The sequence below is a fragment of the Denticeps clupeoides genome, chromosome 4 (genome assembly GCF_900700375.1).
Source record: "Denticeps clupeoides chromosome 4, fDenClu1.1, whole genome shotgun sequence".
Lineage (NCBI taxonomy): Eukaryota > Metazoa > Chordata > Actinopteri > Clupeiformes > Denticipitidae > Denticeps > Denticeps clupeoides.
Window position 1 is genome coordinate 25,836,888 of NC_041710.1, and position 24,430 is coordinate 25,861,317.

General features: G+C 44.2%; 1 protein-coding gene across 2 annotated transcripts in view; it reads right to left on the bottom strand.

Moving 5' to 3' along the window:
* Window positions 1-24,430, bottom strand: part of sgcz (sarcoglycan zeta) — a 185,065-nt gene that overhangs the window by 160,202 nt on the left and 433 nt on the right. For both annotated transcript variants that reach the window (XM_028975813.1, XM_028975812.1), the window contains exon 1: window positions 24,201-24,430. This exon is cut by the window's right edge and continues 433 nt beyond it. In XM_028975813.1, the coding sequence (XP_028831646.1) occupies window positions 24,201-24,239 (39 nt within the window). In that variant the 5' untranslated portion in view covers window positions 24,240-24,430. The remainder of the gene's footprint in view (window positions 1-24,200) is intronic.

A 24,430-nucleotide genomic window follows, 5' to 3' on the forward strand; every position in this document is an offset into this window, starting at 1 on the left:
TTAAATGCAGAGCACACTTTTTGTGCTGTGCTTGCTGTGCATCACCATGATAATCACTTCACTTTCAAAACCACCGATCTATAGAACAAATGGGCTAAATGTGTGAGTTCCTCTTCACACCCCATAAGAGATGTTTAGTAACTGGATAGTTGGTCTATTTGACATTGGGCCTAATTTGCACCGGTCTCATTACCAATAGATTATGTCAGGATTGACGGCAGCTGTGCTCAACACCGGTGGCCAATCCTGACGGCGTATAAATGCCGGATATTTCCGCCCCTTCCAGATCTCCGGCATTTTCGTGAACTTAATTTGGCGACCGTGTGTATGTTTGTGATTTGAGTTCTGGCAATCGCCACACGCCTATGGGTTAGTTTTTGTTCTTTATTTAAGTTAAATCGTTTTCGGCCACCGCGCCAGTCTTTATTTGTGTTTATTGTTTATTTAATAATAAAAACCCCTTCCCAGTATGTCAGACCTCTGCGCTTCCTTCCCCCGTAAGTCCGTAGTCGTGACAGATTATAGTATAATATATTTTTTAAATATAAATCAAAGGATTTACATAAACAATATAGTCATTCAGCTAATACACCATAATGGCTAATTAAAACTAATAAATGTTGATAAAAATATGCAGAACTTCATATGCTGTCTTCTACGGATCCGGTTCGGATCCAGGTCACGGCAATCTTTGGGGCAGTGGTGGCCTAGCGGTTAAGAAAGATCCCCCCCAGAATCAGAAGGTTCGAACCCCCGATCTGCTTTCACAATGACAGTTACTTCACTTTCACAACAGATCTAGTGTCCCTGCTATCAAAAGAACTATTGTTTTATATGGTGCATTTGTATTTCCTTCAGCTACTGGTTTTTAAAATCTTTTTCTTTGATATTGCAATTAGGAGATGGTTAAGGAAACGTCTATGCTGCCACCGTTTCAGAGGCGTTGAACACTTAACATTTAATTGACTTAAGATAAATTGGTGACAAGGGGGAATTCATGCAAATTTTAAATCAGCTCCAATAGCTGTCAAATTCTTTTATGTAAATGGTCAAGATTTTGTCAATGCCAGTCTGTGACCTTGGTGTGTGTTTGCTCTCCATTTTCTCACTCTCCTATGTGATGCTGCCCTTGCTAACAAAAGAGAAGGAAAGAAGGGAGCTTAATAGGATTATTTCATTAGGCCGACTTGTTTTATGCTAATGCATGTGTAATTGCCTGCTAAATGTCCGCAGATCAGGCTTTTCACTTTGGCCAAGTCCTAATTGCCCTCCCTCCTCTCTTGCCCCGCAGTGCCATTGTTAATTAGAATTCCCAACAAATTACCTCACTGTCCAGTGAAAGCAAGTAAGTGATAGAAACAGACAGGAGAAGAGAATGAGTATGTTAGTGGTCCAGAGATAGGCCTGTCAAATTTCTACAGCCTCTGCCATCTCAGTCGTGTAATTTAACCGACCCGGGAGCTGTACTGCTATGCTGCTGGGTTCGCGACAAATCAGTGAATTATTTTAATGACAATGGGCATCATTTAGAGTGCTTGTGGGATTTGCAGTGTGTGCATGGTGCAAACATCACTTTCATGGCCAGTTTTTTCCCTTTTTCCTCTTTGAAAAATAATTTGTTGTTCTTTTGCCTGGGCTAAAGTAGAGAGGTCAGTCCCACTCTCCATGTAGCGCGATGATGTTATTCTCTCCTGCCCACTCTAATCCCACCTACATCATGCTCTAATGCTATGATACATCAATTACAGTGAAGAGGAGTGCGGAGCAGCGAATGAAAATTCTCAGAGAGCCACACTCCCATCTATAGGGTTTTTTTTATTACCCATGGTCTGCTGACACCAGGTGAAAATGGACCCATGTTGGAGCTCCTGCTCAGTACAGGGCGTTAACATCAAACGCTGTCAAAACTGACCCTGTGAAGCCGACAGCATCCCAGCAGTGCCCGCCCGGTCCAGCTGTGCCACATCTGGCCTGTAGAGCTGTTCGGGTTTGCTGGCTAACTCTACCATAGGCAGACATTTAAGAGAATGTTTCTTACACATTAATAAAAAAAACACACATATTCAAACCACAATGTTTTGATGTCATTGTTAACTAAATTATTAAGGATGCATGATTGACTGATAACCTGCTCCCATGAATATGTCAAATTATTAAGGAGAGGAGGCTGGGGTGGACCGGGGCAGGGGAGAACAGAAAGACGGCTGGTTGAGGATGGTCTAGGAGCGTGGGTCGGATGGGGGGCGTCTTGAATGGCGCAGGCGGACGCTGCCACATGGTTCTGGGTGGCATGCAGAGATCGTGGTTTCAAAGGGAGCAGGCAGTCTCGGGGCTGAGGGCAGGCAAAGGTCGTCGTCAAAAAGCGTGATCAAGGTTTCTATGAAGAAGGCTAGCATCTCCTAGAACTAAATTCGCCAGAGAGCGGGCAGCGTCCCACCTGGTCACCTGACCTTTATTCTGGACACTGACCCCACTCACCTCCGCTTCCGGGTCGCTAGGGGCAGTGGTGGCCTAGCGGTTAAGGAAGCGGCCCCTTAATCAGAAGGTTGCCGGTTCGAATCCCGAGCCGCCAAGGTTCCACTGAAGTGCCACTGAGCAAAGCACCGTCCCCACACACTGCACACTGTCATGGCTGCCCACTGGGCAGGGTGATGGGTTAAATGCAGAGGACAAATTTCATGCAGAGGACAAATTTCACTGTGTGCACCGTGTGCTGTGCTGCTGTGTATCACACGTGACAATCACTTCACTTTCACTTCACTTCGCTACCTGGCTGATCTGGCTCCTTCTGGAGGTGGTATGTTGGCCGTGACAATTTCCTGAGGATGTCTGCCTTTGACCTTACACTAGCAAAGAAGCCACACGCTTATAACAGAGAATTGTGCTAAGCACAAGTTTGAAAGTAGTGCCCTTTAGTGCTTAGTAACAAAGGCCATTGTGAGAAACATAAAAAACAACAATGTAATACACTGTTGTTGTTTTCACCTCCTGTTTGTAACTATAGTCATTCTCCCATGATGCAGAAGGTGGTAGCTAATTAGTGGTAAATTGAAGCTAATACAGGAACATGGTGTTTTACACCCACGTTTGTTTCATTTTAATTTATTTATTTTGTCCTGGTTTAGCCTGTCAAGATACAGGACGACAGCCAGGCAAAAAGATTATTATTAAGGGCAGAGGCTGTGGATAGCATCTCATCTCATCTATCAGGCTTTATGGCTAGACAATGAGTCTGGTGACAGCTCGTGTTTGAAGAGGAAGGCCCCCCTCCATTCTGGAAAGTGAAGCTGTTGCCAAACAGTTTGACACATTATTTTGTAATGAATCACACTGCCATCTCAATGAGACACTTTCCAAATATAGAGGGGTTTTCAAGATGGAGCCATCAGGCTGAGCAAAGGGGCTTGCTGCAAAATGTGGCCTACAGAATAATCACAAATTCGCCTGCAGTGTCTGAGGACCCTTCAACAATTCCACCAAATGAAGCAGGTGTCAATATGCCCACTGCTGGCAAAAACAAGCCTACTAAGTGTCTAACTCAATTTCGTTTGTGTCGTTTCCTCATCAGCCACTTCCCCAGTAGTAGATGGATTAATTAAGCTAATTGGTGCTTCACTGGACTTCAGAGCACCGTGGACATGACCCATATGTTCGTATGCTTTCAGATAAAAACACATGGGTATGGTTTTATACCCCTTCTGCACCAGGGGTCCAACCAGAGTTAGAGCCTTGTTGATATCTGACTCAGGTTTTCTTTAATCTCAGGGTGGTCAGGACCAGATTTGTGATTAAAAAAAAGGGAGGGGGGAATTAATCAGCCAGGGACAGCTTTGGCTATGCAAACGCTGTGGCAGTGGTGGCCTAGTAGGGCAGTGGTGGCCTAGCGCTCAAGGAAGTGGCTCCGTAAGCAGAAGGTTGCCGGTTTGAATCCCGATCCGCCACGGTGCCAATGAGCAAAGCACCATCCCCACACACTGCTCCCCAGGCGCCTGTCATGGCTGCCCACTGCTCACTCAGGGTGATGGGTTAAATGCAGAGGACACATTTCACTGTACGCACCGTATGCTGTGCTGCTGTGTATCACAATGACAATCACTTCACTTTCACTTTCTAAACATTGAACATGAATATACATGCACTGTTCTGGTTTGTGAAAATGATACCTACATACACAAAAATTGAGTTTAAGTTTGCCAAATATTACTAGTTTGACTTCTGATAGCCTTTCTGTTTGGTTGAAGAGATAATTCCTTGCCCAAAACTGTAATTCTGATGATGTGACCTATTCTACCTCTTTCCAGCCAGTGAACTCATTGTTATTCATCTCTCCCAAACTGTGACCTTGAATCCTGTCTGAACTGCCATGGCCAGGACCTTGTAACCAATTTAGGTATGCCTGACAAAAGAAGGTTTGAACAAATGACCTTGCTCCAACCCTGCTGATTGCCGTGAAAGAGGTATTAGCGTGTTACCTAATGACAGCTTTCAGGGGAGCCAGGGATAGGGCAGGTTGAGTGCAGCTTTATGGGAATTCGTTTTGACTTCCATGAACTGCACTCATACACTGCAGTACCTGATTCTCGGAGAGGATAAGACTGTCTCAGGGGATAGCGGGACAATTCGCTGTATTGATTTTGTAACTGGCGGTGGAGGTCTGGGGAGACTGTATTGTGTGAGATCTGAATTATCCTGCCTTGTCTGTTTCGGGTCGTGCTGCTTCACTGGCCACTTACGGAACATCACTTGGGTAAAAACGTTGAAAAGGAGGGAGTCTTGGAAAAAATGGGGGAAGATCCATGTCTGAAAATTGGAAATGACATGATTCCATTTTTTTCCAAACTGAAAAGGAATCCGGGATAAAATTTCACTTTCGCACAACAGAAAAGATCCTCTTCTTCATGTTGGACTGGAGCACAGGAGTAAAAGCCTGAGTGGTTTGCGCTTAAAGCTTAAGGTGACATTTGAGAGCCTAATAGCTCCCCTCTTCCACCTACACACATACACACACGCAAAGACACACAGTCCGTGATAGCAGCCCTTTCACTGAAACAGCAGAAGTACACGTTTCCTGTTGACCTTTAATACCAGATGGTTTGCACACCATTCTGCCCAAACACAATAAATCACAACCGAGTGGAGCTAAGTCACCTGAGATTGTGCCAAACCCGCTGCAGTAATCACCCGGCTCTATCCGTACCCTTGATCCACCCGGAGGCCTGAGACACTAGACCAGATTAGATACGGAGAGTGAATTAGGCCGCTCTCATGCGATTATTGATCACAGTTTACCACTTTTTACAGCTACAGGTGGATCTCTTTTATCAGGAATCCACAACAGCTTTGGATCAGAGTTTTCACTACCAGATATGACAGAGAATCTTTGCATGCCGTGACCTAGAGTATATTTTAATGTGTCCTTCCTTGCTTATTTTGTGGACAAATCGGAGATAAACTGAGGATATTAGAATCCTCACTCAAGTTGCTACCCAACTCCTGGAAACATCATACTTAAACCCTTAAAGGATTATCTTGATTTTTGCAATGGATCTTTTGTCTAACTAACCTAGAAAGTTGTAAATTGGATGCCACCCTCCTCCAGGGACAGCCAATCAGATACCCTCTCGCCCTAGGGATGGGCCAATGAACTGCTGAGGAGCGTGAGATGAACGGCACCTCTCTCCCTGGGCCAAAGCTCATTATCATAATTACGGCTGCTGGAAAGTTTGCTTTGATTAATGGTCGCTCCTCAGGAGCTGACACAGGACGCGGCTCAACATAATTGGCTGGATGTCAGGAGGGGATTCTCCTTACAGAACACAGGAGCCGCTGCACTGTGCCTCCCGATGCCTGTGCAGCCTTTTATCTCCAGGCTCATAAACATGCAGGTTGCCCCTTTGCCCACTCTCTTGCCTTTACTTTCTTTCTCATTCTCTTTTTCACACACGTACAAATACAGAAAATTATTAATGAGGTTAAGATGCCTTCTAAACTCACCATAGTATAAAATATGCAAAATACACCTGCATGCAAAGGGATTTGTTATGGTACTTGAACCTATTGTGGCTATATGACTGAATATGACTATATGACTTGCAGTGTTTAAATCTGAAAAGCTACCTCATAAATCCAAGTGTTTTGCTCCAATTAACTCAAGGTGACTAATGACCAAACGATTTTTGACAAAGGTGAAACATTATTGAGACATAAGTGAATTCAAATTCATAAAGAATTTTCCCCAGCTATGCAGGAGTCTGCATTCAGCCCACTGAAACCACCCCACTGCTAGTCTTAAAAAAACTTCTGATGTGTGAAGTGCTCTTCAAATTGCAAATTCATCAAAGTGATAGGTCAAAGGGAGGTCCTAACAGCATATAAAACCAAAAAATTAAAGAATAATGTGTATCTGGGATATGACTGTCATGTGGGTGTCACAGATATTATAAAAAATGTCTACAGGCGGCTCTGATCATTGATCATTTCATTGATAATCTGATCTGGATTTGTTGATCATTACACTATAAAATACTACCTGCTAAGTACTGTTATTAAAATTGGTATCCTTTATCTTTAGTAAGTTCACAATTTTTCACACAGATGCTGCTGAGATATCTGAAAAACTGTAAGCTTGTTTTTTCTTGGATTGTGAAGTTAGTTGGGACAGTCGAGTTGCAGGGCATAAATGAGGACGCTGTGTTACACAGAGTAACCCTGAGCAGACGGGGACCCTTCAAACGCTACGCCTGTCACCAATCCCACTGTCACTGCAAAACACTCAGCTTGGTAATATTTATCTTTGGATCTCAAGGGCCTGCCCAGACGGCGTTTGCTGAGGGGGACGTTCAAGACAGATCCAACTCTCTTTTACCCTCTGATGGCTGTGCATCAAGAAAGAGTGCTCCCTCTTTGGTACTTTAAAAAGCCCATGTGTTCAGAAAGGGGATGTGTTTAGCTTTGCAAGTGCTGTTTCCTCGGGAGGTTTAAAGTTTTATGAGGCACACAGCGATTTAGACGAGGCAAGGGAGGCTGCCATTAAAAGCCAACGTAAAGAAGGCGGCCTCGTTATCAGTGCATGCCGGTTACCCCGAATCAAGCACACTGTGTCGGTGCTGGCCACACAACCAGGGGATCAGGTGTGAAGGAAAATGATCCTGTTTCTGAAGTGTGGATTGACGGCAGCGAAATATATGGGACAGCCGTATATTCACCCATCCCGTTACATAATGTGTACATCAAGCCTGTTTTGCGGCCACAGCGAGCAGCCATGGGCTTTGGGGTAAACTCAATTTGCTCACTGACTTCTGACTGCTGAAAAATGGCAGCCACGCCATATGCGGTTTTTGAATTAGGGCACATCTTCCATCAATTTCAGCCATCATTAGCTGGAGCTGGCACGGAACGAACGACATCTAACAAGACGTCTGTGACACATACACTGAGTTTTACTGTACTGGGGGGAAAAGGGGGAAAATAGAGTTCTGGCAGATGAAGATAAGGTGCATTTGCTAATACTTATAATGGGTTTAATTTATCTGTTCATTTGTTTGTGTTAATTACAACTTATGGGGATAGCCACACTTAAGTGTTGTGCTGAAACCTTGAGACAAAAAAAGCTTCCCACCTTGCAAACACACACTTGCACACACACACACACAAATACACCATCACAGCTGAATCTGTATAACAGCCAAGGAGCCAATCTGCTTTGACACATTATAAAAAAATGAGCTGGCACGGCACTAGCCAAGGCTGAGGAAAAGATGTTTACTGAATTCAATTTTCTGCAATTCTGAGGAGAAAATCTAATTTTCAGATTCCCCCCTCCCTTTTTTATTATTGTTGTTGGCTAAGCTTTCACAGTGGGGCCAGGACACTGACAAAACTCATGAGGGAGTTATTTGTAACGAGTCTTTCACGTGGCGTGGCCGCTAGGAAATACGCAAAGCACAGTGGTCGCAGCTTTTAGAAATGTTACTAGGGAAGGTATCCAAGAAATACAATCATGCCATCTGGACACGCATGGATTCAAGGCATGGGCCGATTACAATTGGGGATTGAAAAAAAAAAAAACAGCAACGGCACTTTATAGTTTAACACTTGTGTTTTGGGACAAGAGCGTAATTAATTTCATGTCAGGTGGTAAATTTTTGGGAAAGTTTTCCGTTAAAGTAAGAGTTTAGGTGTTCCCGACCCTTACTAAGATGCTGTCACAGGTTTGATCCCTGGCTGCCCTTGAATGGCCACTTTTAGTATCCTGTGACCCAGAGACAGAATATAGTGGAGCCAACATCAGGTGATGTTTTAAATAGACAATTTGCCAATTTTTTTTTATTACTTTATTTGTCTATTTATCATTAGCAATGTTTAGTTAAGCTTCATTAAGATAGATAAGATGCATTCCTATTGGATAATCATGACCTCACATTTCTAAATCAACTCACATAACTGCTTTGTGGGAAACCGCTCAAGTAGAGAGCGGTAAGAGACCCTTTGTATAATTTGATGTGAAAAAGGACACATAAATAGAGAGAATGCAGAACATACACACTCATTCATCTTAATTTATTATGTATGCATTTTTTTTCCTCATAACACGCCTGTTTCTAAAAGTAAGCTGAGTGAGCTTAGGTTTGCTATGCGTTTTCTACTTGTTTTTTTTTTCATAGTTTGTAGATGTGAAGACATCTGAAGCAAAAAGTCAGACAAAGAATAATATTGCAGGCCTCCATGGATTCCACTTCATGGAGAACCACTGGCCTAACTACCCAGTCTCACGCCCTCCATCCAAGCCCACAAGTTCACCTGCTCTTCCAGTCATCAATAATAAATAAATGTGTCGTCTATATTCATGAAGTACCATGCTGGCCTGGATATTACTATACTTTTTTCCTGAAATACTTCTGAAAATTTTGTGTCATCCTAATTTTATATACAAAAATGCCTCAATAGTAAGTGGTGCTAAATATGATATTTTTTAATATTACTTTACTTTACTTTACTTTATTTGGCAGACGCTTTTATCCAAAGCGACTTACAATGGGAAGACACCAGCAATTCTCGTTCGATTTCTATAGAAAATCGAACGATTATAATATCACGATTATAATATCATTTTAATTAATCTTTTTACAAAGAGGGATTTCATTTTCAGGGGAGGGGCATCTTATGTTCAGGACAATTTATGATAAAGGTGAAGTACAAGTTCAGAGTAGGTGCACAAGAGCAGGTAGCCCTGCAAACTTAGCAGGTCTGTAGAAACCATCTTTCCTCAAATAGGCTTTTTACAACCTGTATTGATCTGCTCCATTTCAGCATTCCACGCATAGGACTCCTGGGTAATTAACATGGGCTTTAAAGCAAACATCAACGTTCCTGGGGCAAAAAAAAAAAATGTGCATTTGGTTGGCAACTTAGAGGGCGAAAAAAAAAAAAAACGGCACCCTAAAATCCTGCTGACATCGGAGAGCGCTGATTAATGCAGAGTGGGTCTTATTCCTTGTGTCGATACGCAAAGTAACAGATTACGAGCAGCAGGCAACCCGCTAAGTGAAAAAAAAGAGAGAATCTGGTAGAGCCATGCACAGGGACGTTTAATGGCGGGTTCACAATTTGACATGCTGGTACGACTGTCCCCCCAAATCACGCGCGGACACACGCGCACACAAGCACATTCGCAGCGTGCTGGATTTACGTGCTAAAGTAAACAGCTGTGTGTGAGCTAATGAACACGGCATGGGATAAATCCAAGTGTCTTGCGGTGCTCCAGGCAGCGGCGCTTACACGCATACCATTAAAATTTACACTAGGACATGGGCACAGGCGCACACACGTGCACACAAACGGCAGCGCCACCAGGCAGGCGGTAGAGACACTATTAACATGTAATTGCCTCTTTGAAGGCAGCCAGAGGAGGATATTTGCCACATGCATCTTGTCTCCAGCCTCGCCTAATTAAACCCTCTCTCTCTCTCTCTCTCTCCGCCGCGTGCGACTCGCGTCTTCGTCGTGGCGGGCGGATGCCCTCCCCTTCCCCGGCATTCGTGCATCGAGATTAGATGGAGCCGGCGCATCAAAGTGAACCGGGGGGCCCATCTGCGTTGAACATCCTTTTTTAAAAAGCCGAGACCGTGGAGCGGTACGCGCTGCGTTTCCGGGACAAAACAAAGTTAAGTCGTGTGTCTGGAGAGAGTTCTTTGAAAGATACGGCCCACCGTGGCCGGTCCCGCAGCAAGCCGTAATACGCCCGCCCTGGGTGTAATCCTGTAATGGCTCAAATTGTTTCAGATTTATACCTCAGAGGCTGGACGCATCTCAAGGGGCTCCAATTCAATTATTGATTCCGACAGGCCCCCTCGCTCTTAAAATGATTGAGGTAAGGCGAGTATGGGTCTGTGCCACTGCGAATTACACCCTGTCGCCTCCCTCTCCTTCTCGCTCACCATTCCATGGCCTTACAAAAAGTAAAAGGGTGGGGGCACCTCTTTTCTTCCCAACCTTCATTGAATCTGCTACCGGTACCTGGCAATATGGCATTGTCTTTGGCTCCGCCTACACATCAACTTTTTCCTCATTCCCGGAGAGTGCGAAATTTAAGATTTCGTGTGGACGCCAGAGGAAATGGGCCTTGCCAGAGGCAGGCTTACCAAATCGATGTGCAAAAGCCTGACTTAAGATCTCTGCTGGGGAAGAAACAGGCGTAATGCTGATGCCGAGAGTGGATAAGAGTGGCCATCTTTGTTAGGCAGTGTGACCACTTGAAATCTGTTGCCGGTGTACAAACACAATGGCCACAGTATATTGGCCAGAAGCAAGCAGAGGGCCCCGATGTGAGGATTTTCGGCACAATAGCGCCAAGATTAAACAAAGACCAACAGTGGACAGACAACGTCAGCTGGAATCTGTCATGGACAAGCTGGCCAACTGGGTGTGTTCCGGTTGTTGAGTGGAGAATTTCTGCATCAGGTCACGCCGAAGCTTCTTGCCCCGCCTCCCAAAGTACCTCCCCTCCTCCTCCCCAGAGGGATGATCAATGCCAGCCTTTATCCGCCTTTATCTCCAACACAAAGCCACTCATCTTCCTGTCATAGCCAGCGAGAGCAACAAAGCTAGAGATTTGGAAACGGTTTCGTTCTTTTCAGGCATTCGCTCCCTCTAAAAAGACACACTTGTGTGTTTGTGTAGGAGGAAATGAGTCTAAGATATGTTTTAGAGAGCAAGGGAGATGGGGAGAGAAAGAAAGTGTGGGCCGTGGCTTGAAGCTGCCATCCTACAGCAGAGCACTGCGCGGATTCTATTTCGAGTTGCTGCTTAAGTTGAGGTCAGTGCTTCTCTCTGCCAGACCAGAATGTTAATTAGAATGCAGGCAGAACACTGAGGGAATTGAGCTCCAGCACTCTAATTCTCTATATTAGTTTGGCTAAGGACAGAGAGCGAGAGAGAGAGAGAGAAAGAGAGAGAGCTTCTGCGCTGAAATCTGAGCACATGTCGCACAAGGGGTCAGTGGTGACGATCTTCCTCAGAACCTCTTTGGCTTAAAAAAAGAGAAATAAATAAAAGGAACCCGAAGCAGAAGGGTATTTGGACAGATTTGCAAAAAGGAAAACATATGATGCACGATGCAGGATATTTTTTTAAGTCCAGGATGCTTTAAAATGCTTTAAAAAGAAGAATCGCTGGACAGGAACGGATAAAAGGGGAACACAGAAGGACAGAAGGGGCCAATGATGAATGACGCTAGTCCTAAAACTGAGATCATGGCGTTGTCTGCCAAGATGGGTGTACTTCTGGGCACTTAAAAGGTGTCTAGCATTGTCTGCTGAGGGGGGGAACAAAGAGAGAGATAAAAACAGAGCCAGCGGCAAATCATTGGATCTCCGTCAAAAGTCGACTTTAAAAACAGAGAGGTGTCTTCTAAAATCATTGAGTGAGAAGCAGATTCCCTGCCACGTCGCCATCTCAAAAACAATACACACGATCAAAGCTTCTCTTTTCCTCCCCTATGTGTGAGTGTTTTTTTTTTTTTTGATGGTTTAAAACGACTCAGAAAAGAGGACGACAAAGGCAAGAAAGACAACTAGAGCTAGACGAAGATCTCAAAAAACCAAGGTCACACAATTTGCGGAAACATCTTCGTCCCCTCGCTGGAGGTTCAGGTGTGACAGGTCGGCACAGCAAAGACTTTCAGAAATAGCGCACGCAGTGGGTTGAGGCTCCCGTGTTCTGGACCGAGGAGACTTGGCTTCTTCAAGGAGCAATGGACATATTCTGTGTGATGGACATGAGCGTAATGCAATTGGAGAGTTAGCCACCGGTGGCTGTGAGCAACAAGCTCCAGAGCGGTCTTGTTCCCCCTCTCTCCGTGATTGTTTCTGAAAGCACGTGTCAAAAGTGCTGAAATGGCCACGAGAGCTCTTTTTTTTTGTTTAGGGGCCTGGACCCCGGTTCTGGGGGTTTGTTTGGCTGTCGGGGGAACAGCAGGAGCCGTCGGCCCTGGATCTCAGCAAGCCGCCTTTGAAATGCTGAGCGACTCTACAAATGGTGGATCAGATCTGCGGGTGTAGATGTGCAGATGTCTTTAAATGGCAGTGCTCTCTGTGTGGCTAGCAGCTAGGCCTCCGGGGAAGGGCAGAGAGCCGATCCAGTCATTGATCCGGAGCCCGGAAAAAGTCAGAGCTCAAGAGTGGAGACAGGACCTTGGCAGGGGGATGTTGGTGCTTTATGACTGTCTGGACAGAAAGTGTGTGTGCGAGGGTGTGTGCAGGATAGAATTGTGGCACAGTGGAAATTTCATCCCATTATTCTATCTCTTAGGAGTGCCAACAATTTCTTAGTGAAAAGAGGTGAGCAAGGGTGAAGTAAAAAAAAAAGGGAGGGGAACAAGGGGACAGGAATGTCCTTCTGCAGTGGTCAGGTGACGTGTTTATAGACCAGATAAATATCAACAGGGTCCTTTTAATGAATACTAAATGAAATGGCCCGCTTAACTAGTTTGCTCTCCCACAGTGGATAGGCAATAGATCTTCCCCATGTCGCACTATTCCTGAGCACGTTCAAACTGCAATTATGGCCACAGCAAGTACATATCTCCATTAGTGCATAAAAATTCCAATCCCTTAAATAAACTGTGTTCTAATACCTATTTTGTAAGCACAGAATCTCACGTAACTCCCAAGATCTATTTCATGAAGCGTTTTCCGTTAAGCAGGGCTGGAGGGAGGGATGAAGTGTACTGAGGGTTGAAGTGTCTGAGGGTTCCCTTGTACGAGGGGTGGGCAATATGGTCAGTGTAGCCTAAGATGTTCTGCAGTGTTTCGTCTCTATGCTGTGAAATTGATCAGGAGAAACATACACCCCCGTCGGAAGATGCTAAAAAATGTATCGTATTATTTCTCATGCACAAAAGGGCCTCATATATATTGAAAAGCCTCTAGAGTCTTATTTCTGTTAATGCAGAAATTTGCCGGCAATATTTTTGAATGGCGGTTGTATAATAAAGACACAGCGGTTCAGCAATTCATTGAGCAGTCAGAGGCTTGTGGTGTGTGTACGGCTGCAACGATCAGAAATTTTGGTGGTACGATTATAATCAATCATGAAAATGGGATTATTTCTGTATCTCTATTATTTTGCATGACTTGGTTAACATATATAAATCACACAAACACATTATATAAAGGTTTTGAACTTCAGAAGCTATTTATTGCAGCTTTACAGACAGGAAAATAATATGTGCGACTAAAATTAAAGTAATCTATGCACACATCTATAGGTATCACAGCTCATTTGTTGAGGTCAAAATCTTTGCAGTGACAACAAAAAAAAATAATAACGTCAAACCCATTTAGCTTTAACAGTTTAAAAAATAGAGCATGTTCACACAGCAATCCACAGAGGCTTCCAAAATTGCTGGTCACCCCACTTAATAAAGTGAGATGCTATATTTTGTGATCTGCAATTGAACGCTTTATGGGAGTTACCGTTTTAGGATCTATGCAAACAGGCTACCTTTTTTTGAGCCTGTCTTAGAAGTAAACATACCACTTTTTTATAGACAAATAGGAGGCGAAGTTCAATCGGTAGCCTGCAACATTACATGCCTAAATGATTTTGCCATTTTTTATGAGATTGTGCTAGTGTTTTTGTTTTCCTGGCAGATTGAACGTCGACTTTTATGACATTTTTTTGTAAAAAATACATGTTAAACGTGCCTCTTATGTGACAAATGGTGGTAGCTTTAGCCCTCAATAACAGCCAAAATATTCACACACTCGAGACTTCAAGTGCTTCAACGCGAGTAGAGCCATTGTTGGTTCTCTCGTTGTCCTTCTGCCATGATCCGTTTGGGGTGAGATTCACTTTGTCCGTGCGAGTTGCGTTATGCTGTGTCTTTGGTTCCACCGGATTATTATAAATCCCATCACAGAACGCTTGGACCTGGGAGAGGTTTCACACATCATGGTACAACAGCTGGGCATGCAAAGAATTCACTCACACACTCTCACCTACAGCCAATTCAACATCACCAGTCTGGATTATAGTCCAGTTTACAATTCGCAACTGTGCAGATTTGTAAAGATTCCTGTGTGACTCCCACCACAAAATGTATACACTGAAAACTAAATTGTCTAAATTGTCCTTTCACTGTCCAAAGTCTCTATCCCGACAGCTATATTTCATTAATATATTGCCCTGCCGTAACCCAAACCCGGACTCCAGCAGGCTGGTTTTATTGAGGTTGACATGCTGCCAGGGCACAGTCTGGCAGGTTTGGCTGGAACGGGTTCCTTCTCTGCTGTGGGTGCTGTGCCTTGGCTTGGGCAAAATCAAGCTCTACCCCCCCGCCACCGAGCTGAAATTCCAGGCCCAAATTCAGTGTTATACCCAAAACGCATTCCTCTGCGGAGAACCATGCACCTCCAGCCTGCCCACCGAGAAGCCCCAGCTGTCTCTAAGCAACAGAGATGATTCGTCGACACTGAATTCCATTTTCCCCTGTGGAGACGTGTCCGGTATGTGGTCGCTTTCTCTCTCTCTCTCTCTCTCTCTCTTCATCCTGCTTTCTCACCTGCTTTCTCACTGTCTCGGGTCGGCTGTCTCTTTCTCATCCCCACAGGACTCTATTGCTACAACAGCCTCACTCGTGAGGGGCCAGGGCTCCATCGTACTGAGGTTCATGTGTTTGGGATGCCAACTTTAAGGAATAGTTCACCCATTTTTTTTTTTTTTACATGCAAATGATTTAAAATGTGGGTTTCGGTCACTGGACGTTTTGAATGGTCCCGAGCAGGTTATTCTGTTTCATTCAAAAACATGTTGGAAAAATGTTTAAGAAATGTATGCTTTTGAGAAACTTTTGCAATGTCCAGGATGGAGTGGACAACAGACACACATATACAACAAACAGTCTGGCAGTAGATGTAATGTCATGTGCACAGGACTGGGTGGAGAGCTGTGAAATGCAGCCGCAGCCGTCACAGCCCTGTCTCCTTCACTCCTCTTCAAAGTCGTGGCTGTGCAGTGATCAGCCAGCGCAGATCAGAGGACTACTGAGGAGCAAACCACAGTGCTGACAAACCACAGCAGATGTGCCGTTCCCCTCAGTCTATCACTCGGGTCCATCACAGATATGCAGCGTGCCTGGCAGACTGGCCTGAAAGGGTGCAGGACACTGATCTCTATTGAGTGAGTGGGATAGTAGTCTGTAAATACACGCTCTTCTATTTTAGCTCTATGAATCAGCCAGTGTCATGTAATAGGAAGCATACTGGAGTCAATTATACCAAATTCACATATTGTCCAATATGTGTTACAAAAGGCTGCAGTTGCAGATGTATTCTGGAATGACGGTTTTGATGTAACTATACTGTATATATAAGTAATGATGGTGAAAAGCACTGTGTAAAACGACCAACCACGGCACCATGTTTTAGGCAAGCCTACACTCAATACAATGTGGTGAAGAATAATCTTTGTTTGAATACCATAGTGCAAAAAAATAACCCTGAAGCACAGATCTAACCTCCCACTGCACTCCTACCTTGATACACACTGAATAGTGGATCATAATCTGAATTATGTTGCCTGAAAAGTGATTAAATGGGAAGCAGAGTTAAGTAAATGAGAATAAATGTAAAATGTAAGTGGCACTGGTTAAATCTGTCTGGCTATTTAACATAGGAATAATTAAAATGTTCTTTTCATTCATTTGGAGGTGTCCTTATTACAACGACCACTGCATATTTGAGAAACGCAAGGGATCGGCTCAGCGGTCATTCTGCGTTTATATTAAGAGCTGAGGTCAGCGTACTCAGTTTTGAGTTCCCTGGTTTTATGTCTGGAAGTGGAAACCCCAAATAATTGAAGTTGCTAAAGCATATGTAGCCATATCCTCTGCTATTGTAGTTGCAGTCATGAACGTTTCCTGCTCAGCAGCGGTATTGTGAGCCTAAACACTAGTACAGCATGTCCATTTCACTCTACTGTGTCACACAGAGGAGCTGAAAGGGTATCAACACTGATCAATACTGTAGCCATTTGTGCTGTACGTCCCACGTCTTTAAATAATAGATTAACGTGGTATCATACTGCAGCGCCACACTGTTGAAAACGGCTGGAATTTACCTTCAACAACCCGTTTAAATGCCTTATTCATTCTAATCATGCACTTCAAAAACTTGAAAAAGGGAGAACAGCTTAACAACAAGGTCTTAGTTACACAGCCTTTATCAGAGGTGTACACTATAGAGATGCACGGAGAAAATATATTTCTCTGAAGAGACCACTAATAAGATATAACCTTCAATGTGAATGTATCTTATTTGTGAAGGTCGATGTAAAGCTAGCCCAGTACTTATCTTTTCTTATGACAACGTGCTCTTTTTAGACTTTCAGATATCCCCAAGTATATCTGCAGCCTTTTTACAAGAAACCTTTTATGTAGTGGTGGGAAGCAATAGCGGGACAGCATATATGTGGGTTTATGTGGGCTACCGTACTGAAGCAGCAATACAATATCTATTACACATCAAAGGCACAGGCTGTGTGTGTGCGAAGGCTGGCCTACTTCTTTCCTTCTCAGATTACTGTTCACCTCCGGTCGCAAGTTAAGTGTTTCATGGAAGAGTTTCTGTTTATGGATAGCCTAGATATAGAAGTCACTCCCTCTCCCAGTAACAGGGTGCAGTGCAAAAAAAAAAAGCATTCATACAAAATATGAAATACTTAAAAACAAGCATTAAAAATGCAGAGGCAGTGCTAAAGATTTAACATTACAGATTATGCCACGGTTGTGGCCATCGTGCCGGGCCGGGGTGTTATGGTGTCGATGTTGTCTGCCTGTAATTCCAAATTGTGTTCATCTGTTTATGCCTGTATATAGGTAGCTCTTTTGTGTCTAGTCCTTGCCAGGTCATTGTTGTCTGTCTGTGTTGATACTTGTAGTCGTGCAAATGCGTCCTGTTTCCTGTTCCTGCCACGCTGATCACCGTCGCCTGTGACATGTTAGAATTTATCGACTCGTTAACATTATATTAGCTTTAATAATATTTCTGCTGTACTTTTGAACAAGCATAATTGCACATGGTGCTAGAGGGCATATCAAAACCCGACCAAGATGTCTTCTCTTTGTCCTCTTACACATCTGGCACAAGCAAAAGCAGCTGGCTGTCCATCTGGATTTGCCACCAGCTCCAACATCATTCCACAAAGACCTGCATAGAGCTTGGCCTCAGTATAGTTTTCCTAATGGGTGTCACCATTTGAAGGCATTCCCTTTATGTCTCCATGGCAGCGGTGGCACATGCTGGTTCTGACATCATGACATCAAACGGATGTGGCCTGTCATTTGCATAAGCAGCTGGTATAGTGGTTTGGGGAGAAGCACTTGTTTATCCACAAGAAAATGTGAAGGAGGACAATTCATTAACATTTCAATGGATTCCTCGCCCTCTGATGTGCTCTGCTCCTGAAAATAGGGGAACAGGGGAATGTCATAATTGTCTCACAGCATGGAAGAAAAATGGACTTAACTGGATATTAAGGCTCTGAACAAGTTAAAAGAAATGTTTAGTAATTGAAATGGAAGGGAAGCACCATTGAAGCACAATTTAGGACAAAGTTCAGCAGTGAGTCAATTTGGGCAAGTCTTTTGTCTGGACCATGAGGTGTTTGCTTATTCTTCTTCACAGAATTACCTGAGCTATGTCAGCACGGACAGTGACAGCTGGTGAACAGCAGCTTTCAATTGAATCAAGATTCGATCTTCCACAGCGCTTCTGTGGTACACACTGCAGCATTTCAAGTCATTGGCCTGCTGGGAGAGCAACCTCACAGAATTGTAGACTGACAAGCTTTTCCTCTAAGATTTTATTATATCTTGCTTCATTGATTTAGCCTTTTTTTCCCAGGCTTTTCCAGAGAACAATCCCCATTATATTGTTGTACTGACACTTTCAGAGATGGTACAGAAGACTACATTGTTGTGTATAATGAGCTAAATTGACAAAATATAGTCAGTTTTGTAACAAAAGAAGATAATTGTGTGCATCTAATGATTTTTAATTGTACCTAAATGTATAATGTAAGCTGCGTGTATTAAGAAAGTTTGTTTTAACTTGTTATGCAGGTACAAAATTTACTGAAAATGACCAGTTTCTTAACTTACAGACACGTGCATGCCATCCATAATATTTTCATTATGACTAGTCCTCCACACACGTAGGGTACAACATTTGATTTATATTGCAATGAAAAGTCCAAGATTTAGCCATATCTCTTCGGCTATATCAGCCAATGATTTCTTTCCTGGCTGTTTTCATTCATGTTTACATTACAGCATTTACCAGACACCCTTATCCAGAGTGACTTATAGTCAGAAGTTACAGGGACAGTTTCCCTGGAGACACTCGGGGTTAAGAGTCTTGCTCAGGGACACATTGGTAGTAAGTAAGGTTTGAACCTGTGACTTTGTGGTCTTCTCTTTTATAGACGATGGTGTTACCCACTAAACTACTAACAGGCGGTCTAGAAATCATGTTGCACTGAGGAAGAACGTGGGCTCAGCTGAATACAATACCTCAGCTAAGTATTTTAATGTCATCACAGCATAGTGACCAGTCAACATGTTCATTTAACAGAACGTAATATTATTGGTAATAATAGTAGTTTGACAGGGATCAATCTAGGAGTCAAGCAAGTATAGTGCTTTCAATGTGCATGGGTACAAGGATGCATTTATGCTCCATTGTACTAGAGAAAATAAGGATGTACACATACATGTACAAAATGAAAACAGCGTAGAATATGTCTCCATATTCATAAATGAGGAAATGGGCCTAAACCTATTAAAATTGGGTTTATTTCAGTTGTTAGAGTCCTCACTGCCCTTGCATTAAAGGTGTGTGATGAGTTTTAAAACAGACATAGTCTTCTCAGTGCTTTCAATGAACACAAATTGTGTTTCTTGAAACCAAACAAATTTGTATTCACTTTCAATTCCTGGGCTTCTTCCAGAGGCTTATCCTGGATTTAATGAGGGTATTACTTTGTCTTCATTAAGTAGCATTTGCTCAGACGTTCTACCAAATGCATCGTCTCAAAAAGACGTTGCAACTACTACAAAGGCAACCTAAGTGTATTTGCATGGTGAATACATAAACATTTATCGCATGTAATATTTGCCAGTTTCAATAGCATTGCAATAAATTGCTCAGGTAATGTTGCAGTAAATCACGTTTCACTGTGCAAGCAAGCAGCACTAAGCCAGTCTATCTAATGAAGTGGACTCTGTGAGGGTGACTTTCATGAAGTGGCACAAAAGATCAAAAGATTCATCAAAGGCCCCGTTACATATTCAACCTTTGCACATTTCTCCACCACACAGGATGCAGCACCCACTCAACAGCAATTTTAAATCAGAAAACGTTGACCGTCGGAATGATTGTCATTCCTTGTGAATTTGCCCAGTAGACAACCGCCTGGCAGTATACTAATTAGATCTCGTGAGGTCATTCCAATATAAAGCTTTGGCATTCCCATGTCGGACTGAACATGTTTTAAATAAAAAAAAAATGGGATCAGAAAGATTGTAAGAGCGAGAGATCATCTTTCATCTCCATCTGACATAGAGGGTCCACGGTAGCATTTCGGACCTTCAGTGACAGATGAAAGCAGGTGTGGAAAATGATGGACAGAAGGAAGAGGCGTGGTTGCTGCCCACCCCCCCTCACTTTCCAACGACCCACCTCCCTCGTCCATCTTCGTCCTTTCACCCCGTTTCCATTTTACTCCCGGTAATCCATGCTTCGTTGGGCGCATGATGAGGTGTCAGAAGTGTCCCTGTGTGGGCTATCTTTACTGTGGCCAGTATTAACTTGTCAAAAAAAAAAAAAAAAAACGTTGCATATAGAGGCAGAGATGAATGCTGCTAGGCCTTCATAAGCGCGTGGGTGCGTGGGCCATGGTCCTCCCAGAGGACAGATGCTAACTGGCTGGTGGGGAGTTAAACCATCAGCCGATAATAGCAGAAAAACACTGTTTGCAAGGTCCCCTCCGGGCGCTGATGCTTTTGTTCCATTAACGTTCCCAAAGTTGCCATGGAGAACCTGGAGATCAAATGGGGTTAATCCACCGAAGAGCACATGTCATTCGGCACAGGGGTGTAAACCTTGTGCCACATGAAAATCTCCACCGCACTGGATCCTACAGTCTATTGTTTGACAAAGCAGTGTTGTGGTTTCCATGGCCACCTATGTCAGAACAATGCGTACAATTAGCACTCGCTTCCAGGGAGATTGCCCCTATGATGGCAGCAGTAATGGAGTAATTTAGTGATTTATAGTGTAAATTAAACCACAATTAAATTTGTCTTCATTTTCATCTTGACAATAAGAGGGTGAGCTTGTTAAGCGGAATTACAGTGGAACTGTGTATTAACGGACTAATGTCCGGCACACGCTCAGCTTGCTTCCACATCAGACAGTTCATTACGGGGTGATCCACTGGATAATCTGCAGCACAACCTAGGCGCTTCCCTGCCCGGACGTAGCCTTTCCACCACGCGTCCACGACGCAGCAAATTGCCTCTTTTCCAAAGTACACGCCGACAGCAGTCGAAGGGAAACTATCACACACAACGCCATTCCTTACCCCCTCTTCCCCAGCAAATATATATTAATCATTCCATACAGCGGTAGTGAAGGCTGCGTTGTAATCGCAGTGGCCTTTTCAGCCGGCGGAGTTAATTAAGTGTAAAATGGATGAAGGAGTGGGCCGAGGTGACAGCGATGCTTGGCACGGTCTAGCACCTTTACCACAGGACCCGATCGCGGATCGAGAGCAACTGTCCATCATCGCGGATTAGCAGAGGTACCGCAGACGCTTTCACAGCTCGCTTCTCGAGCCGGAGAGGTGGCCGCCATGCCGTTTCCTGTAGGTTTACCGGGGAAGTTGATATTTAGGGGAGCAGATAGCGCCCACTCAACAAGACGTAAGCGTACACTTTGTAATAAAAGGGTTTTTTTGTTTGCCACAGTGGGGAGCCAATTTCTGTTAAAAGAAAACCCTTTGATGCCCAAATTGTTGTATGTAAAACCCCACAAGGGGTTAAAATGTTGTACCTTTCAGATTTAATAGGCTTCTGCACAGCAACAGAAACAGTCCTGTTAAGGCATGTCACAGCATAACTACTACAAATTAATAAGAAAATTTATAGAGAGAAAGAATTACATTTTTACATTAATGGCATTTAGGGGAAATCTTTATAAGCAGTTACAGGGACAGTCCCCCTGGAGACACTCAGGGTTAAGTGTCTTGCTCAGGGACACAATGGTAGTAAGTGGGGGGTTTGAACCTGTGACTTTGTGGTCTTCTAGTTCGTAGGCGAGTTAGTTACCCACTAGGCTAGAGCTGCCATAGATAGATAATTAGGTTGATTGTGCTAAAAAACCTGAAGCTGATTTAACAGATCTCATCTGTACTTACAATATTAGCTGCAAGCTAGATGTTCCTGCTGACAGACAGGCAGTGCAATGTTTGTTTCTCTGTGCTCATTTCTATTCAGCAGAGCGCTCACTGAAACCCGACTCAGAATTGCCTACCATATGCTTGTTACATTTAACAATAACTGGCATACTAAATGCTTTTAATCAGACAACTCGCGGTTCCACCCAGCAGTATTTTCACCACGCTCGCGGCCATGGTTGCGGCTGGGTTAGAAAGGCCTATGCAAACTCCACACGCACAAGGTCCAAGATGGGATTTGAACTCACAACCTTGGAGGCGACGTCGCTAACCACCACACCACCATTAAATTGCCATGTTCCAGGACAAGGTCGGGAGGAGGAGTAAAAAAAAAAAAAGTCTCATCAGTTTCTAGTAGCTAGACTGGTACAGTTGCCCGCGGATAAGAAACTATCCCGAACCAGCAGTCCAATTAAAGCTTTCTCCCCGACTTCTTCGCTAACGACCGCACACCATTTACTCCCTCACCGGTTTCCTGCATAATTCCCATTTTAAAAAACTTTCATTGCTGCACCTAATGAAAAATGTCACTCTGCAACGGAATGATTACTGTACCTACACGAGTTGCTTGTGGTTCCTATTGAAATAAAAAAAGAAAGAATTACATCTGTGGCGTACGGCGTTCCTCTCTGTTGGAATCGCGTTGAGGTGAGCAGCCTGCAGCCAGGCCTGCGAGCGTGGGGGGGCTGGAGAGCCACTCTTCACACTCGGCTCAGTTGCTGAGCACACGCGGCTTCACCATGATCCGCCCGGTCCACCTCCACTGGACATGGACATGGTCCACAAAGCATGTCTCATATCATTAATAAAAGCATGGGAATTGTTCTTCAAACTAGGTTACAACGTAAGAATAGCTGCGGTATTACCACGGATGGCAGCTTTCGTTCACAATGGCCTGGTCTTTGAAGTACACAAGCCTTATGGGGGCAGTGGTGGCCTAGCTGCCCCGTAATCAGAAGGTTGCCGGTTCAAGGTGCCACTGAGCAAAACACCGTCCCCACGTACTGGTTAAAAGCAGAGGACACATTTCGTTGTGTCACCGTGTGCTGTGCTGCAGTGTTTCACAATGACAATCACTTATCTTTCACTTTCACGTGGCTGCGTGGGGAGTTGAAACCCGACGTGACCGAGGCGACCAAAGGGCCCCGGGGTCCCGCTGGATGGCGGCGCGGGAGGAGCGCTTCACCGCCGGACTATTATTATTCATATGATCAAGAAAACGAGATATGGCGCAGAGCCCCGGATCCATACACTCGTGATGTGTGTATGGGCTTGTTCAAGACACCTCTGCAGTCTGCTGGATCTGATTTTTTATTAAATTAAAAAAAAAAAAAAACATGTTTCGCACCAGACAGTTCATGAGCAACGGGAGTCTTCGGTGGAATACGTCGCCCGGGGAATTTCGGTCGGGAACAGACGGTCTTTCCCTTAAAAATAAATAATTAAATAACCCCCCACGTAATTAATCATCCGACCACATATCTGCTGGCCCAGCTCGGTAAGGAGGTTAACGGGAACCGGCGGCGGGGGAGGGCGCAGCCTGGCAGCCAGTGTTTCCCAACATCGGCACTTTTAATTCACTATTATTAAGAAATGATGATAATACACGAATCCCACGGCACACTTCCATCGTGTTATCTTGAAAACGCCGTGACGCTCAAAACCTTCCGTCCTATAAGGCGAGAATATATCGTCTGGCAACACAATTGACAAAAGAGCATAAAAGACCATTTATATCTGCGTTAATTTACATCTCATTCCAGCATTATTTGTAATCTCGGGGCTGCAACTTTAACGCAGAGAATTGATGTCCGTGTTGCCATGTTCGCTTATTGTAAACTATTAAGGTTTTTTTATATATAGTTGAGAAAAGCATGGCCATAGAAGAATAAGAAAAAGAAGAACAAGAAGGGATAGCATAGAGGGATCATGTGTGCTTCTGCGTCCTTCTTTCGGAGATCACAGGTTTTACAGAGCCGGTTGCCAGTTTCTTCGCGAAATCTGGCAACACCGATTGAAATTCGCCCCACGCACAAAAAAATCTGACTCTCCGCAACGGCGCCGGTCTTTACAGGTGTCCAGCTCGCCGTGCACAAGACACAGCTGCGGGCTGTCTAATATGACGGATCGTGAAAGAAAAAAAAACTCGATAAATGACCCACGAAGCTTCCCACCCGGACACCTACCTTCAGTGCCTCAATATCCAATGACGCCGATCGTTCCATACAGGGAGGTGAGGTCTGGGCGACGCAAAGTTGAAATGATCTAGACTTGTAGTTCCCGGGCAAAACTCGAGCCGGTCCTCCAACCCGCGGCAGATTTCCTGAATCGCATTCCCGCCGATCACGACCCCGGCGCCTGGAACCAGCGGCTGCGACGGACGCGACACGTGACGATTCTCAACAGCAATAAACAA